Here is a 20,153-nt window from a genome sequence, read left to right as displayed (position 1 = left end):
CAAACAAACAAACTATATATATATATATATATATATAATTTTTTTTTTTTAACTTTGGTAGGCCTCATTCTCCAATTCAATTACACTTAATTGAATGGGACAATATATGCTCTTTGTTCTAGGACTCTGATTAAAACTCCCATGAGAATGCACAGGAAACAACATACATATACAAATTTAAATGTGAATAGGATTTATCCATCAGATACAGAACAGATTTGTGACTGCCAAGGTGGGGAGGGTAACAGATGGAAGGATTGGGAGTTTTGGATTAGAAGAGGCAAACTAATATATATAGAATGGGTAAACAACAAGATCCTAATGAATGGTATAGGGAACTATATTGAAATTCCTGTGATAAATAATAATGGAAAAGAATATGAAAAAGAACATATATATGTAAAACTGAAACATTGTGCTGTATCCCTGAAATTAACACAACAATGTAAATCAACATACTTGAAAAATTGTAAAGATAATAAAAAAGATCAACACATCAGTATTTAGAACTGCAGCACTCATCACTGAATTGCATCTTAAATTGCTACAAGTAAGAGTTGTGTTATGTATATTCAAAAACTGTCAGTGGAACAAGGCATAAGCAGACAGAGAAATCTACTTACTAACAAGGATTTACAACCAAAAATGGTCCTAAATTGCTCAGAACTAACTGTAATTTACAGTGATCTCCTTAATCAATTCAACTACTTCTCATAACAAACCAGGTGTGACATTAGTTATTAAACTTTAATAACAGAATATAATTGTGTATCAGTTCAGTTCAATTGCTCAGTTGTGTACGACTCTTTGTGACCCCATGGACTATAGCATGCCAGGCTTCACAGTCCATCACCAACTCCCGGAGCTTGCTCAAACTCATGTCCATCGAGTTGGTGATGCCATCCAACTATCTCATCTCATCTTCTGCTCCTTCCTGACTTCAATCTTTCCCAGCATCAGAATCTTTTCCAATGAGGCAGTTCTTCACATCAGGTAGCCAAAGTACTAGAGTTTCAACTTCAGCATCAGTCCTTCCAATGAATATTCAGGACTGATTTCCTTTAGGATGGACTGGTTGGATCTCCTTGCAGTCCAAGAGACTCTCAAGAGTCTTCTCCAACACCACAGTTCAAAAGCATCAATTCTTTGGCGCTCAGCTCTCTTTATAGTACAACTCTCATATCCACACATGACTTCTGGAAAAATAGCTTTAACTAGACAGACCTATGTCGGCAAACTAATGTATTTGCTTTTTTGCATGCTGTCTAGATAGGACATAGCTTTTTTCCAAGGAGAAACTGTCTTTTAATTTCATGGCTGCAGTAACCATTTGCAGTGATTTTGGAGCTCAAAAAAATATTTTCTGTCACTGATTCCATTGTTTCCCCATCTAGTTGCCATGAAGTGATGGGACTGGGTGAAAATGATCTTAGTTTCTTGAATGTTGAATTTTAAGCCAGCTTTTCACTCTCCTTTTTCACTTTCATCAAGAGACTCTTTAGTTCTTCTTCACTTTCAGCCATAACAGTGGTGCCATTTGTGTATCTGAGATTATTGATATTTCTCCCGGCAGACTTGATTACAGCTTGTGTTTCATACAAGCCAGCATTTCCCATGATGTAGTCTGCATAGAAGTTAAATAAGCAGGGTGACAATATACAACCTTCTTGTACTCCTTTCCTAACTTGGAACCAGTCCATTGTTCCATGTCCGGTTCTAACTAATGCTGCTTGACCTGCATACAGATTTCTCATAAGGCAGGTAAGGTGGTCTGGTATTCCCATCTCTTGAAGAATTTTCCACAGTTTGTTGTGATACACACAGAGGTTTTGGTGTAGTCAATAAAGCAGATGTTTTTCTGGAACTCTCTTGCTTTTTTGATGATCCAGCGGATGTTGGCAATTTGATCTCTGGTTCCTCTGCCTTTTCTAGATCCAGCATGAGCATCTGGAAGTTCAAGAATCATGTACTGGTGAAGCCTGGCTTGGAGAATTTTGAGCATTACTTTGCTAGGGTGTGAGATGAGTGAGATTGTGCAGTAATTTGAGCACTCTTTGGCATTGCCTTTCTTTGGGATTGGAATGAAAACTGACCTTTTCCAGTCCTGTGGCCACTGCTGAGTTTTCCAAATTTGCTGGCATATTGAGTGCATCACTTTCACAGCATCATCTTTAAGGGTTTGAAGTAGCTCAACTGGAATTCCATCACCTCCACTAGCTTTGTTTGTAGTGATGCTTCCTAACGTCCACTTGACTTCACATTCCAGGATGGCTGGCTCTAGGTGAATGATCACACCATCGTGGTTATCTGGGTCATGATGATCTTTTTTGTATAGTTCTTCTGTGTATTCTTGCCACTTCTTAATATCTTCTGCTTCTGTAAGTCCATACCATTTCTGTCCTTTATTGTGCCCATCTTTGCATGAATTGTTCCCTTGGTATCGCTAATTTTATTGAAGAGATCTCTAGTCTTTCCCATTATATTGTTTTCCTCTATTTCTTTGCATTGATCACTGAGGAAGGTTTTCTTATCTCCCCTTGCTATTCTTTGGAACTCTGCAGTCAAATGGGTATACCTTTCCTTTTCTCTGTTGCCTTTAGTGTCTCTTCTTTCCTCAGCTATTTGTAAGTCCTCCTCAGACAACCATTTTGTCTTTTTTGCATTTTTCTTGGGGATGGTCTTGATCACTGCCTTCTATACAATGTCACGAACTTCCATCCATAGTTCTTCAGTTACTCTGTCCGTCAGATCTAATCCCTTGAATCTACTTGTCACTTCTACTGTATGTTCATAAGGGATTTGATTTAGGTCATACCTGAATGGTCTAGTGGTTTTCCCTACTTTCTTCAATTTAATTCTGAGTTTGGCAATAAGGAGTTCATGATTTGAGCCACAGTCAGTTCCCAGTTTTGTTTTTGCTGACTGTATAAAACTTCTCCATCTTTGGCTGCAAAGAATATAACCAATCTGATTTTGGAATTGACCATCTGGTGATATCCATGTGTAGAGTCTTCTCTTGTGCTGTTGGAAGAGGGTATTTGCTATGACCAGTGAGTTCTCTTGGCAAAACTCTGTTAGCCTTTGCCCTGCTTCATTTTGTACTCCAAGACCAAATTTGCCTGTTACTCCAGGTACCTCTTGACTTCCTCCTTTTTCATTCCAGTCCCCTGTGATGAAAAGGACATCTTTTTTTGGTGTTAGTTCTAGAAGGTCCTGTAAGTCTTCATAGAACCATTCAATTTCAGCTTCTTCAGCATCACTGGTTTCAGGATGGACTTGGACTACTGTGATATTGAATGGTTTGCCTTGGAAACGAAGAGAGATCATTCCGTCATTTTTGAAATTGCACCCAAGTACTGCATTTCAGACTCTTTTGTTGACTATGAGGGCTACTCCATTTCTTCTAAGGGATTCTTGAACACAGTAGTAGATATAATGGTCATGTTAATTAAATTTGCCCATTCCGGTCCATTTTAGTTCAGTGATTCCTAAAATGTTGATGTTTACTCTTGCCATCTCTTGTTTGACCACTTCCCATTTACCTTGATTCATGGACCTAACATTCCAGGTTCCTATGCAATATTGCTCTTCACAGCATCAGACTTTACTTCCATCACCAGTCACATCCACAACTGGGTGTTGTTTTTGTTTTGGCTTTGTCTCTTCATTCTTTCTGGAGTTATTTCTCCACTCTTCTCCAGTAGCATATTGGGCACCTACCAACTTGGGGAGTTCATCTTTCAGTGTCATATCTTTTTGCCTTTTCATACTATGTATACATATAATTGATGGGCTTCCCTGGTGGCTCAGAGGTTAAAGTGTCTGCCTGCAATGTGGGAGACCTGGGTTCGATCCCTGGGTTGGGAAGATCCCATGGAGAAGGAAATGGTAGCCCACTCCAGTATTCTTGCTTGGAAAATCCCATGGGTGGAGGAGCCTGGTGGGCTACAGTCCACAGGGTCGCAAAGAGTCGGACACAACTGAGCAACTTCACTTTCACTTTCACTTTCATACATATAATTTCATACATATAATTGTGTATAGCCTGGCTATAAGAGTTATGAGTTAAAAGAAAGGTCTACATATTTCCCTGGATCTTCTCCAACTCTCATATTGCTGTCCAAAAGTCAGTTTTTACTTCTTTTAAAAAAATGAATCAAAATATATTTTTTAGGTTGTCATTATGTGTTTCTCATAGAGAGTCCTACCAGTTAAAGAAAAGTTGCCTCCCGGCTGTGCTTTCCTGTGCTGCCCCCTCATTCTGTAAGACATTGAAATTGACGTACGGTAAGGATAGAGGGAGAGAAAGACATTTCTAAACAGAGGTGTGAAAGAAACAGTGCTCTGTAAACATAAAATTTAAGGACCACTTTTATTATTATTTGCAAGTAATTGCTCAATTTCGCTGTATAATCAAGATACAGGTAACCCTCCTTCTTAAGCAAGATCCCTCATGATCCTGCTGCCTATTTCTGACTTATTTTCTCCCTCAATTCATGACTTGATATCCATTTTCATTTAATTTTACCCATGTAAACACGCTGTACAAGGGGCAATAGAAATGTGTTCCTACTGACATCACTACCTAAAGAGAGCAATATGTTGATCTGAATGTATGTTGAGATTAATTTGACACAGAAATAATCAACTTTAAATCAAGAATAATACTGCAAGGACATTTAGAATGGATAAACAACAAGGTCCTACTGTATACACCACAGGAAACTATATTGAATATCCTATTATAAAATATAATGGAAAAGAATATAGAAAAGAATATGTATATATGTATACAAAAAGTTATATGTATATAACCGAGTCACATTCTTACAGAAAGATTGGCACAACATGTACATCAACTATACTTAAATAAGAAATTTAAAAAAGAATAATTCCAGCATGAGGGAGTAGTCTTCAATAAGGATGCAATGGAAAATTGGACCCAGAACAACATCAAAATGTCTTTGACACTGCCTCAAGTTTTCTCAGAAATGATTAATAACCAACAATCTAAAGAATTAGCAGCAGACATTATCATTCTAACTGAGCTAAGTCAGACAGAGAAAGACAAATTTAATACGATATCCCTTATATATGGAATCTAAAAAAAAATGATACAATTGAAGTTCTTTACAAAACAGAAACAGACTCACAAAATAAACTTATGTTTACCAAAGGGAAAAGGTGGAAGGGGGATGGACAAATTAGAAGGTTGAGATTAACACACACATGTGATATAAAATAATCAACAAGGACCTACTGTATAGCATAGGGAACTCTACTCAACACTCTGCAATAACCTACATGGGAAAAGAATCTGAAGAAGAATAGATACATATATGTGTACAACTGAATCACTTTGGTCCATACCTGAAAACTAACACGACATTGTAAATCAACTATATCCCAATATAAAATAAGAATCAAACAAAATAAAGGACTCCCTCCCCCCAAAAAATGTGTTAGCAGGAAATCTTCTCTATAAGTTTCAGGTTTAATAAAACCCCTCTTTAACATACAGATTCTCTGGAATTCCTGGTGGTCCAGGAGTTAGGACTCTGCTTTCACTGCAGGGGGCATGGGTTTGACATAACTGTGCAATGCAATAAAAAATGAAAAAAAAATCTCTAATATCCAGGAGAGGTGGAAAACTGAAGTCACTGCCAGTGAGCTTAGTCCAGGAAATCTGGGATATATCTAATGCTGAATATTCTCATTTGAAAATGAGAATTAAAACAAAAACTACACTCATCCATTCCTGGGTTCTAAAGCTGATCAAGAAAGAGGGGTCCTTCTCCACCACATACCTACCACATCCTGTTCAAAACAGTAGAGGATTTTCTTTGATATAGTTTAGCTTCTCTTTCTCTAAAGTCTACGCTCTACCATTCTTTCATTGGCTTACCCAGGGTCCCTCAAATGCTTCTATATCTGACTAAATGCTATTCTTCTAAATAACAGTGATAACAGTAACAACAAAAGCAATAATACATTTGTCGATCTCTTAATATGCATCAAGATTTTATGTGCATTTTCTTATTGAACCTTCACAACCATCCCATGAAGTAGCAGCTAGTATTTAAACTGCATTTTATAGAGGAGAAAAATCATGTTTAAAGAAGTTTAATCATCTTCATGAGTCACACAACTAGTAAGGGGCAGAGGAGAGGCCCATGCCTAGGTCTGTCTAATTCTACATCCCTAATCTCTACAGTGAAGAAGGCAATGGCACCCCACTCCAGTACTCTTGCCTGGAAAATCCCATGGGCGGAGGAGCCTGGTAGGCTGCGGTCCATGGGGTTGCTAAGAGTCGGACACGACGGAGCGACTTCACTTTCACTTTTCACTTTCATGCACTGGAGAAGGAAATGGCAACCCACTCCAGCATTCTTGCCTGGAGAATCCCAGGGACGGGGGAGCCTGGTGGGCTGCCGTCTATGGGGTCGCACAGAGTCGGACACAACTGAAGCGACTTAGCAGCAGCAGCAGTCTCTACAGTAATTGTACAAACAGTAGAAGGGCTCAAAAAATCACTTGGCTTAAGTGCTTGATTTAACAAATCAGAAATTAAGACTCCAAAGACTATGGCACAGTGTCTCTTTGCTCCTAAGTCTCTATGATTATATTATAGTATTGAACACATCTACACCAACAATCCTCCTTTGGACTCCATAACTTACCTGGTTCTCCACTTAACTACCATTCTGGCTTTCTAGCAACTCTCCTCTGCCTGTCCATGTTCTAAGTGTCAGCCTTCTCTAGGACTCCATCCTCAGCCTCCTCTCTAGTTTATCTATGTCAAGGTTTTTCAAACTGCAAAAACATTTATTTTTTTAATTGGAGTATAATTGCCTTAAAATATTGTGTTGGTTTCTGCTGTACAACAATGTGAATCAGCTATAAATATACATATATTCCCTCCTTTTTGAGCCTCCCTCCCTCCTCCCCGTTCCACTACTCTAGGTCATCACAGAGCACCAGGCTGAGTGCAGCTTCCCGCTATCTATCTATTTTACGCACTGTAGTACATATATGTTAATGCTACTCTCTAAATTCTCCCCACCTTCTCCCATGTTATATCCATAAGTCTGTTCTCTATGTCTGCATCTCTATTCCTGCCCTGCAAATTGCTTAATCAGTACCATTTTTCTAGAGTCCCATACAACATTCTTCTCTTTCTGACTTACTTCATTCTTATGACAGACTCTAGCTTCATCCACATCCACAGGCCACAAATGGCCTAATTTCATTCTTTTTTATGAAAAGAAAGAAAGAAAGTGAAGTCACTCAGTTGTGTCTGACTCTTTGTGACCCCATGGACTGTAGCCTACCAGGCTCCTCCATCCATGGAATTTTCCAGGCAAGAGTACTGGAGTGGGTTGCCATTTCCTCCTCCAGGAGATCTTCCCAACCCAGGGATCGAACCCAGGTCTCCTGAACTGCAGGCAGACGCTTTATCATCTGAGCCACCAGGGAAGCCCTATTCATTTTTATGGCTGACTAATATTGCATTGTATATATGTAACATAACTTCTTTATCCATTCATCTGTCGATGGACATCTAGGTTGCTCTTAGCATACTTTTTAAAGCTATGCCCAAGTTGCTAAACATACCCCTCTAATTACAGTTCCTTCCTCTCTATATAGGGCTTCCATTCCTTCAACTACCCTACACGCACTTGTGATTCATATCCAACCCAAGCTTTGTCTAAGTTAAAGATTCAAAAATTCCAATTTCCCATAGACCCTTTATTTCCCATGACCCTTTGTACTCACCAGTGTCCAAAATCTCATTCAGTCCTTCATACCATATTTGTATATCTCCTACGATCTTTAACAACATCTCTCTTCCTTTGAATCAGAAACATCAGCTCACCCTTAAATCTGATACACTCTTAGCGACCACGTTGAGTTCATCCTTAAACCAGTCAATCAATCTGACCTGAAATGTCTCTGGACCAGGCCATCCTATTCTAATGGCCACTGTCCAAGCTAAGCTTCTCCTTTTCTCTAACAAGAATGACTATATCAGCCTTCTGATTTAATTGGATTGGTTTCCCCCATCCACAATCTCTCTACCTTTGGTCTAAGTTCTTCTTGTTCATCAGAGCAACACTTTTCAGAGATATTGACTATGTTATCCCTGCTCATCCCCACACACTCCTTCCCAACTCACTCAGAGTAAGAGCCAACCCATGGTTATGGCACTAAGGAGCCTTCAAAAGCTGATCCAGCTCCTCCCTCCTGTCTAGCTTCTATCCTCCTTCCATCCTGCCCCTCATCACTCCACAATAATTACTATTTCCAGGACACACTTCTGTTCATATTTTTGTTTGGAATTAATCCCTCAAAACAACAGCTTTTTGAAGTCCCTCTCATTTTCGTACAAACCCTTATGAACACCATCAACATCTTCTTCCTAGCCTGCTTTAAGCAGCGCTTTTTAGTTTGGGGAATTTTTCCCGGCTCTGTATTTCACACTTCGCCATAACTAGCTCTGTCTGGCAAGAGAGGTTAAGACTAGTATCCAGGTCTCAGACTGATTTTTCCCAAAGTTAAACAGCTAGTTAAATGATTGCTATTAATTTTCTAAATGTTTTCCTTTCTAAATATTCATATATTATTAGAAATCTCCACCAAAAGACTTAAAGCCATGTAATAAATCACCCAGATCATGCCTTCTCTCATAGTCATCTCTTATACATCCTACCATATCTATTCATTAATTTGTGAGGCAAATGAAACATTCAAATCACCCTAAATATGTTTATGGTTTTTTATTACTTGTACATTTTTTCCTATGATCCAGACTACTTCTATCTTGGCCCAGTGCCAAATAATATTAACACAAGAGCAGCATTAAAATCACATACAATGTTAGGGGAAATGATTAATTGCTTTACTTATGTCAGGTGGCACAGGTGGTAAAGAGCCCACCTGCCAATGTAGGAGACATAAGGGATGCAGGTTCGATCCCTAGGTCAGGAAGATCCCCTGGAAGAGGGCATGGCAACCCACTCCAGTATTCTTACCTAGAGAATACCATGCACAAAGCAGCCTAGTGGGCTACAGTCTGAGATCGCAAAGAGCTGGACATGACTGAAGCAACTTAGCACACACATCAGTCAATGGGAGGTAACAGAAAAAGGTCCTAAACTTCTGGGCACTTTGAGAACTTTGACTTTGCAACTGAATTTGAGACTAAACATTCCAGAAAGAGAATTCATCAAAAGAAAAAAAAAAAAAAGAACATTTAATGAAGCCCTAAGTAATTAAATGTGTCCACTCTTCCCACTCAGTTTCTTGTATTCAATGCTTCTAACCATGTTTTCATTATACAAAAATTTTCAGCAACTCTACTGATAGGCAGTGAAAACCTAATATGAGAAAAAATTTCAGAGGAGATCAACAAATGGGTCACTTCACTGGACAGACAAACCATAGTGGTCCACTTTCTATTACATGAATGGCCTGAACAGACATATCCTTAATTTATAAAAATTATATCAAAACATGAAAATGCAAGGCTTAAAGTGCTGGGCCCAGGTACCAACCTCCGCTGCTCTTCACCGTGTTCTCCTGAAGGGACAGTGAGGCATTCATCCATGTGCCCATGAAGCAACCTGAGGACGTCACCACCAATCAGATACCCTAGAAGGATCGAAATGCAGTCACATTTGAATTGTCATCATTGGATATCGAAAGCTAAACAGATCATCTGATCTGATCTCCTATTTTCATAGACAGAGACACAGAAGTCTGGTAAGGAGTAAGTACTGGACTGAAGTCGCAGAGATGGGTGGGGTCACCTGCCTTCCACCCCTGAGCCCTGGGTTTCCAAGTCCCACAGTCAGTGATATTCCCACTACTATACGTGACCTCAGCCTCATAAAAGCCTCCACTAAACATACAAGCCTGAATAGGCTCAGATTTAAACTTTTATAAGTGAGAATAATCAGAACAAACTGATACATCCCGAGAAAACCCTGATGCCCAAGCATTGCTGTGATCCAGCACTAAGTCACACATCCTGGAAGATGAGAAATCTTGACGTTAGCCTAACCAAGCAATACCCTAAGGCCAAAACATGGAGAAAATAACCCCTAGAAAGCTAGCACTTCAAGTACACACAGGAATAAGCTAAAGTTGACAATAGCGTAAAAATAAGGAGAGCTACATCTTAACATAAACTTCACTTTTAAGTAGCAATTGAAATAAGTTTCTTAAATGTCATGTATCTTCATTATAGAATATTTTGACACAAACAGCTCTAATTTATTTGCTCATTATCACAATTCTGAAGATGACTCTCAACTCTGTATCAGGGACCAGCCTCCTAATGCAAGTGGAGTCTTTACCTTGGGCTGCTTCACTTCCTGAGCTGATGGGGGCCACGCTCCAGAGGGTCTGCTGGAAAGCAGCATCCACGTGCAAGCTGCCGTTACCGTAAGACAGGTGCTGCAGTAGAGGCAAAAAGAGGCATCACTACAGGCTCTGGGTGCATCTTAACATGCAAGTGCTTCTGGCCACTCTAACTGCACACTGCAGATTTGGAAATGTCCACAGAGAACCTCTGCTTCAATCCTGTCACTGAAACATGAAGAGACTAGGAGAATGAAAGTTAAGAGTTTATATCTGACTTTGGGTATTTTCAGCTTCCTTCTAAGCATTACTACTCAAGTCGCTAATCGGAGAACATACAAATTAAAGTAATAAAATAAATTTGTGAAAATGGACTACTCTGTCATAAAGGCTTACTGTACAGACAGAGGGCACTTATCATTAAAACTACAATTAAAGTTTTACATATCACACCATGACAGTGTTTTGACAGTGAAGTAGGTGAAATCCATAGGACTGATATGTCTCGGTTTTACAGGGTCCTTTAGGAACCTTTATCGACAATTTGACATAATAGCCATTACATGGCAATACTTCCTAATAGGTATCAAAAATCAGGACAGTAAATGTCCTTCAAAATTCATTCATTTCAAATTTCAGATGTTCCTGCTTAAAATCAAATGTATTAAAAGATGGTCATATTTTACATCTTTAAGAGCCATAATTGATGAACTCCGAAATGATAAGTAAAGAAAAACAAATTATGAGTACAACCAAATGCTTTGCTTATTTCATTAACCATTACCTGGCTGCTGCTGGAACAACCACCTTTTCTCTCAGAGTCATCTCAGTAAACATCACCAACATCCTATAATATTCCTGCAACATTTTTCAATTTTGACAACAGCTTAAGCTTTTAAAGATTTTCATTGCACTAGAACTTTTCCAGAAATCTGACTCTCCTAGTTAAATAAAGAGCAGCCACAGCATGAAAAGTCACACTGGTATATGTCACAGGTCCTTTTAATACCCAAAGGTCTCTTGTTAGTATACAAATATTTATTATATATATAATATTTATACTAAATACACTAAGTCACCAGCACAGATAGGTACTTCATTTTCTTTCTCTTAAAAACAAAACCAAAGAAATTTGTGACATTTGACATATATGTAATTATCTAGAAAATAATTTTTTCAGTCAGTAAGATTAAGAGTGAATGCATCAGATTCAGCAATAACATGCTCTTACCCCTCACCCCATACCCTCCTAGTCACCTGAACCCATCACTCTTAAGCAAACTTTCAGCTGAAATGCCTTTACTGAATCAATTTCTTCTCTAATATGTTAAAATTCTTTAACTAAACAGTGCTCCCACAAACAAGAAACACATATTTTCCTACATATCCTTCATCATACAACATTATTCTTTAGTGTATTTTTCTTTCTCCCTCTTGTAAGCTATCTGGCACAGGCTCACAACTGTATTCCTCACATCCAGAAGGGTTATTAATAAAGAAGTAAGTGCAGAAGCCAGCCAGACTTTTCAGATCAAAGTACCATAAACTTTAAAGACTATATTTTAAATTATTTCATAAGCATTCTTATTTCAATGACCAAATCCAGAATAACAGCAAAATAATAGAAAAATACCTACCAAAAAAACTCCATAAAACTGTATGGAATTTATCAAACCATCAGAAGATGATTCAAAATATCAATGCTTGTATTTTCACTTTTGAATTCAAGTGAAAGTTCATGCCACATTATAATACATAGATTTGTTCATTCATCCAGGTTCACTGAATATACTATGCATAAAGCATTGTGCTAAATATTAATAGAACAAATTCCCCACCCTGAGGGTGCTTGCAATCTAGAACGAAAGGTAAAATATATGTACAAAATACTGTGAGTCGGTATTTTTAACACATTAGCTGAACTGTAATTACAGTGCTACAGGAACTGAGACATGAGACCACTTGGACCTGCCTAATCAGAACCAAGTCTATTGTCCTGGGCCTTGAGGATAGGTGGCATTTCCACAGGAGAGACTGGGTTCCATGTGGGATGAAGCACTTCAGGAGCCAGTATGATCATTTGGCCTGAACCTCATATTGAAATACTTAGAGATGCTATCTCCAAAAGTTTGCACATACATTGGATTTGGGTATCTGTATTCATAATGTTAATGTGCTAAGTGTAAATATACTAAAAATACCAAAACTTTTCTAACCTAGTTCGGAGATTTTCATTCCTAATATTCCAGAAACCTCATAGTTGGAAGTCGCCTGGGCTATTTTTTTTTTTTTTTGGCCCTTTAAGCTCTAATAAGGGAAATAGGATGCAAAGAGGCAGAGATAAAGGAATGTAAGCACAGTAAAGAGTTTCATCTTTGGGGCATACAGCATATACTTAGAAACAAAATGAGACATATGCTTACAGACTAGGCAGGTGCCAGATCAAGGACCTTATTGGGAATGAGGAGCCACTGCAATGAAAAAATAATGGAGGAAGGAGTACTACAATGTAATTTACAAATCATATCTAAGCCTGAACGTCAAAATGTTAATTGCTTAGTTGTGTCTGACTCTTTTTGCTACTCAATGGTCTGTCCATGGAATTCTCTAGGCAAGAATACTGGAGTCGGTAGACATTCCCTTCTCCAAGGGATCTTCCCAACCCAGGGATAGAACTAGGGTCTCCTCCATTGCAGGCATGTTCTTTACCGTCTGAGCTACTAGGGAAGCCCAAGATACACAATAAATATAAGCATAAAAATAGGAAAATCTCAGCCTGTTGGAAAAAAGTTTTAAAAAAATGTCCTTAAGATCACGTTACACCATTTAAAGTTATCTAAATAATGTGCACTCTTCTCAAAGAAAATTCTCTAGGCATAACTCTTTTGGATGCCTCTATTTAATTTTGCCACTTCACCAAGAAAGGGAAATCTGCAGGAGAACCACACTGTTTGTGAATTCACAGGTCTGTGATGTTAAATATTCAGAAAGCAGTAACAGTTTCAGTAAGTAACACTAAGATGAGTTACCTTAAAGCAAAAACAGATGCCCAAGGTTGAAAGCACAATTGGCCTTAGGCTGAAACATGTAGCTGCTCTCAAACGTACACACCCTCCAGGGCACTGGAGGGACTTGGGAGAGTCATCTGCTCCCTTCTATCACCTTGATTCCCACGTTAGTGACTCATTCTCACAGACCATGAATCATCTGAGGAGCTTGCCCAAAAAAGGAAGATTTGGGGAATTTCCTTGGCAATTCAGTGGTTAAAATTTCACCTTCCAATGCAGGGGGGTGCAGATTTGATTCGTGGTCTGGGAGCTACGATCCCAGATGTCTCATGACCAAAAAAGCAAAACAAAATAGAAGCAATACTGCAACAAAATCAATAAAGAATTTAAAAATGGTCTATATTAAAAATCTTACTAAAAAGACAAATTTGAATTCATGAGGTGGGGCCAGTGGGGCGGGAGGGGAGGGGGTTGGGCAACCAAGGCCACTAATCCAAGAAGCAAGCTTTGAGTAACAAGACTTTGTATGATAGACGCACACAATCTCAGGCTTAGAGAAGATGCTATAAATCCCCTTCCAGGAGTTCTCAACCTGGACTCCACTTTGATACTTTCCGTTTCCTTTGTAATCCAGTGTATATATATATATTGTATGCATTTTTAAAGCTAAGGAGACAAGGAATATCTGACTGCTCAAAAAGGTCCAAAGCACAAAAATTTTTAAGAATATCCAAATTCAACCTTTATCTGAGGCCTTCATTCACTCATTTATTTCTCTCTCATGAAGGGCCAGGCACTTGGGCCCTAGTGACATGACACTCTGGAAAAATGATCCTCCAGCGACAGGGAACACAAATAAACAAGATATATCACCCTTCAGACTTCATTTTTTTAATTCTGAGAAAAAAAATGAGAGACACAGTCTATGTTTTCATTACCTGTGCCACGGGGAGGCGGGGGGAAGAAAAAAGGTGACTGCTGTCTTTCTAGCTATCAATATTTTTATGCAACTTGAGGCAACTCAGTAATCTATACACTCAGACCACCTAGCATTTCTTATCAGAAATAAAGAGGTTGGTATGAGAGAGGAAATTTTTATGAGCCTTAGAATAGCTTTCTTTTAAGCATTTTTCATCACTCTTTCGATTGTGAGGTTCTGCTTTTCCCAACTTACTTTTAGACATTGTTTGGTAATATTTTCATTCATTAAAAAAAAAAAATCTGTTTCTATAGGTGACAGAGAATATTCAAAAATCAATGTTTCAAATGAGAGCAATGCAATCCATGGGTTGAAAATTCATGTGCATACCAGGGTGGTTTTATCTCTTTCTAACACAAGTAAGAGTTATTTTATATGCTTTACTTTATTTTGTGCAGTTTGAAATAGATTCACAGTAATAGCTATTTGATCATGTTTCCTCTCTTTTAAATTGTATTGTTCTCTAATAATTTAAGCTGCTTTGCTAAAGCCTTCTTTTAAAAAAAAGAAATCATTCCAATGGGGAAAAAGAATTCCACACCCCACCCCACACCCCGGCCTTGGATATTCCTGAAAAGAGGATGAAGGTATCATTTTTTATATTAAAATAGATAAGGAGAAGCCTGGGGCTCCAGGAGTCCAGCACAGCGCCCTCTTCCGTCCAAAGACAGAGGAGAGAAAAATCAGTCCTTCAATCAGTTTCAATTTACCATCCCAACAGATGTAACCTTGATTAGAGCAGCAAGTAAACAATTAGATAGTTTAACCTTAGCTTAACAATCACTGTTAGTGAAGGGAAATTAGATCAAAGGCCAACTGACAGCAATGACTTAAAAAAAAAAATCAATGACTGGCAATGTTTATTTTCAGTGTGTGTGTTAGTCGCTCAGTCGTCTCCGATTCTTTGTGATGCCATGGACTGCAGCCCACCAGGCTCCTTTGTCCATGGGATTCTCCAGGCAAGAATACTGGAGTGGGTTGCCATTTCCTTCTCCAAAAAGGCTGATGAAAGTGTGTAAAATCAAGATGAATTTATTTTCAGTCGTTAGTTATAACTGCTGTTTTCAGTCAAATTTCTCAACTAATTTTTAACCATATCAGAACCTTCTCAGTATATGACTCTTGCTTACATACACACAATAGACCTTTATTTAAAATAAACTGTTACATCAGAGTCTGTTTACTATTCACTTCCCCTCTTTCTCTTCTTCTGGTTAAATATCTAAAGTTCCTTTAACTATTCTTAATAGGTACAAATCTCCCAGGTAAATAATGATAATTTTTAGATGTGTCATAGAGCTAAAAGTCTTGTCTGGATTAAGCATTCAATTCTCTTAATATCCCTGTGAATGGAGCTATTACCTGGATCCAGAAGATGAAGAAACAGAGAGTTTGAAGAGGTTATGTGATTGGCCCAAGCTCATGCTTATCGGGCTCTGTACTAACAAACAAGTGTGTGTATGTGAGAATATATGCAATCCATTTTCAGTTATTCAGGCTCAGTATGTGGATTATTCCAGCACTACTGTTTATTCCAACGTCTTTTATTGCCTCACTTTTTACCCTTTCACTTGCTCCAGGTCCTTCTAACTAAGCACCATGTGGTCCTTGAATCCATGAACATAAGACTTCATATTCTTACTATAATCACCCACGTGGAAATGGCAGGTAATAATTGCTTATGCCTAAATTCATTCAAACATCCCTCAGCATCTCTAAGCTAAACTTGAACACTAAGTTACTGTCTTAATGGTATTCTCCTATAGTTCCATGGGCTTGGTCTGTTTTTTCACTACTTTTTCAAGGGCAGAAACCATGTGTAATATGTGGTTGTTCCTCTGGTTTCCATTATTATATGTGAGGTCCACAGAGATAATCACTAAAATTACTGACTTCGTCACCAAATGAAAGTAATTGAAATTTTAACAATCTGCTTGGTCAACTATCTGTAGTTGATTTTTTTTTTTAATTTACCTATGTTTTAATTGAAGGATAATTGCTTTAAATAATTTTATTGTTTTCTATCAAACCTCAACAAGAATCAGCCATAGGTATACCTATATCCCCTCCCTCTTGAATCTCCCTCCCATCTCCCTCCCCATCCCACCCCTCTAGGTTGATACAGAGCCCCTGTTTGAGTTTCCTGAGCCATCCAGCAAATTCCACTTGGCTATCCATTTTACATATGGTAATATAAGTTTCCATGTTACTCTTTCCATACATCTCACCCTCTCCTCCCCTCTCCCAAAATCCGTAAGTCTGTTTTCTATGTCTGTTTCTCCATTGCTGCCCTGCAAATAAATTGTTTGGTACCATCTTTCTAGATTCTGTATATATGCATTAGCATACGATATTTATCTTTCTCTTTCTGAATATAAAAGGTTATCAGAGGGACAATCCTGGAAGTGCAGTGGTTGAGACTCCACCCTTCTATGCAGGGAGTGCAGATTTAATTCCTGATTGGGGAACTAAGATCCTGCATGAAGGGCAGTGTGGCCCCCCAAAAAATATATTCTTTTAAAGGGTTATGAGAAAAGGAATGTAAATAAACTGGCTAAAATGTAGCTTGCTCTGTAAATGTAATTAGTCATGAAGTTCATTTATTTTCCAAGGTAACAGAAGGGGAACCTCATGCATTACAATTACTACCACTGTTTGTACAGTGGTCTTTAATTCCAAGAATGTTCAAATTTATCCTCTCATTGCTTCATCACGGTAACTGTGGTGTTAGGGATAACTGTCACCATTTTGCAATAAGGAAGCCAGAATTCATGGAACTATGTGATTCAAGAACTAGTGGTACAATGGACACTTAAAAGCCCTGACCTCAGTGAGATTCTGAACTTTCTACTCCTTCTGTGCATACTGATGCCAGCCTGTCAAACTCTGCTCTGTAGTGGAAAGAACAAGTCGTACAGCAAAAACATGCAGAGTTATACACAAATAGAAATAAGCTATATGTAGAATTTATATACTGAGAAGCAGGCATGAATTATTTTTATTACTGCTATTGGTTTCCAAGTAAAATGACAATTCGAAATGTCTACCTCCTGATCAAACTACATCACCATCACGTACACAGCACAGGCACACAGCAAGGGCTTAATAGAAGTTTATTTGACATGCTGGCACACTTGCATTGTCCTAGAAATGTGCATGGTTTCTGTTTCCACCTATACTGGTTAAAAAAAAATGAGAGCGATGCTCCAGGCCTCCCTTTAGCTCTGCATTATTAGCTGCTCCATTTAATAGTTCCTGTCAGTTACATAAGGCCTCATTCCACCACTTCCCTGTCTTCCTCATTACTTCTTCCCTCAGAAGCAGGTAAAACTACACCCTTCCTCCTAGCAATGTCTTGAAAATTGGAATTAATTGTGTTGGGTAGCAAAAACTTACTTAACCCACAAGACCCACTCTATTTAGAGCCTCATAGAGCCAAGGGGTACCAACTACATTCTTAATTCAAAATCACAAGCAAATATTTTGATTTAAGGAAATGGAAATAAACTCATGCTAACTGATAGAAAGTGTAATTGCAACAATGCTCTATTTCTGATTTCTGTTTCAGTCATCATCCACTATGATGTCTGGGATTTTTTTATGTGGATATTCATGTAGAGTTTATAATACTCCATTTTATATTTGTTTACTTTCTCAACTTTAAAATAAAAAATATTTTGCCCTGATATCTTATACACTTCCATTGATTGCAATCTTTTGTGAACTTCTGCATATGATTATTTTTACTAAAAATACAATTTACTAAATAAGTTAAATTAAATAGATATTGGCCTTACCACAAAAATAAAAAAACACCTCCTCTGATTAAACATAAACTTCTTTCTTTAATCTTTCATTTCCAGCCCTTTTCCTCTGGAACAATGCAATGTAAGTGAGAGAATTAAACTGCATTTTGTTTATTTCTCCTTTCTTAGCATGACAAGGGTTTCTCCTATAATAATTTGCTTTCATAAATATCAAAATAGGTAATCACAGCCTCATTAATACAGCCTTCTCTTTGGGCACAAAATAACATCTATGGAATTTCAAATTCCTGATTGGATTGCGTTTACATGCTATTAATAAAACAATCCAAGAACAGGCTCTATCAATGTCATGAATATACATATCCAGGGCATGAGGGAAGTCTGTGTAAATAATCCTGCTAAGCCACACTTCCACACGTGTCACATCTTTCCCTTTATTTATGGAGTTATTTATAACTCATCAAATAGAGATACAGGTTTGTTTCTAAGCAATTTTCCTAGATACTGGCAATCTCAGCTTTAAAGGGATCATTTTATTGACCTGTCGCTTATCTGATTCCCAAGTACACGATTCCACTTTCCACACTTACCAGGTACCTTTCAGAGGACACGCTCACTAAGATGAGGTCATCTCCAACCCGCACTTTTTCTCCTTCTGAGCGCTGCTTAGAGGCAGGATGGATGGTCCACCAACAAGCTTCACCTGCACGATGATTGACAAGTGAAACACAAAGAAGTGCCTCTTAGTTTAAAACTTGATGTTCTTGGCCAGTGACTCCAAAATAAAAGAGGGAAATGAAATAAATCGTCAAAATTAGTCTCCTGAAAATAAAACTGTCCTGTTTACACAAACTTTAGAAATTTGAAATAGAATGCAAATTCACCTCGCAGACCATGCAAATCAAAAGAATTAGGACAAATTAGCTTTAGAATCTAAAAAAGAGTGAATATATGCTTAAATGATTCAGTGTGCTGCACACCCGAAACTAACACGACATTGCAAATCAACTGTACTTCAGTAAAAATTTAAAAGGAAGAAAGGAAGGGAGGGAAGAAGGGAGGGAGACACAGTGACATGCAAAGATTCTTCTCATAGAAAGTGATTGTGACATTTGGGGAAGTGTGGAGTCTCTTTCCCCCACTAAGAACTGCTTTGAAAGGATATTTATTTATGCCAACATAAGACCAAATTCACCAGCCACACTGATCCAACTTCGTTCCTTAGACAATCACATGTCATTAAGCAGCTCACATGGCTCCTTCCAATTATATCCAGTTTTTTTACCACTTGATTTTCAAAAGGATTTGGGGTTTTGTTATGTGACAGTTATATTGTGATAATTAAAAAGCTTCTAATTTGGGTGGACAGTGATTCAAAATGAGCACAAATATTGTCACTTAAGTTTTACTAACTACCCTGTGCCTTATTTTAAAATGTAGTCGTTTCTATTAATTTAGAAGTAAAATAGAAGAGAATCCTACAGAATTGTCTGGGATACATTCTAAAAAGACACATTATTAAGCTATCTGAGTAAACATAAAATTAAATAATTTCTTCTAGAACAAGTCAAGCATAAGCCTCATGAACCGTATAACCGTTCTCCATTCTTCGGTCCCATCACCAAGGATATAAGTGTAAGCACGCAATTCTTCAATCTGTTCATGGCTCTTTTTAAACCTAAATATAAGTTCTATTGCAAAATGAGAATAGTTTTAGTAATGCATTTGTGCTTGTGTGCTAAGTCACTTCAGTCGTGTCCGACTCTTTGAGACCCTATCAACTGTAATCCATCAGGCTCCTCTGTCCATAAGATTCTCCAGGCAAGAATACTGGAGTGGGTAAGCCAAGCCCTCCTCCTGGGTATCTGTCTGAGCTAGGGATCAAATCCACTCCTCTTACGTCTCCTGCACTGGGAGGTGTTTTTTTTTTTTTTTTTTTTTTTTTCTAACTAGTGCTACCTGGGAAGTCCCATCTAATAATTATCACTCTCTTTCTCTGTGCCTCCAACTTTATTATTTCTCCATAACACTTATGTT

At 38.1% G+C, this 20,153-nt stretch overlaps 1 protein-coding gene across 1 annotated transcript in view; it reads right to left on the bottom strand.

The window, feature by feature from the left end:
* Positions 1 to 20,153, bottom strand: part of RYR2 (ryanodine receptor 2) — an 829,832-nt gene that overhangs the window by 459,643 nt on the left and 350,036 nt on the right. The window contains exons 8-10 of the mRNA XM_045165522.1: positions 18,707 to 18,819; positions 10,359 to 10,458; positions 9,555 to 9,651 (exon numbers count right to left, since the gene is read on the bottom strand). Coding sequence (XP_045021457.1) covers positions 9,555 to 9,651; positions 10,359 to 10,458; positions 18,707 to 18,819 — 310 coding nt within the window. The remainder of the gene's footprint in view (positions 1 to 9,554; positions 9,652 to 10,358; positions 10,459 to 18,706; positions 18,820 to 20,153) is intronic.

The sequence above is a fragment of the Bubalus bubalis genome, chromosome 4 (genome assembly GCF_019923935.1).
Source record: "Bubalus bubalis isolate 160015118507 breed Murrah chromosome 4, NDDB_SH_1, whole genome shotgun sequence".
In the NCBI taxonomy this organism is placed as follows: domain Eukaryota; kingdom Metazoa; phylum Chordata; class Mammalia; order Artiodactyla; family Bovidae; genus Bubalus; species Bubalus bubalis.
The sequence above is the reverse complement of the archived record's forward strand: the minus strand, read 5'-3'. Positions and strand labels throughout refer to the sequence as shown.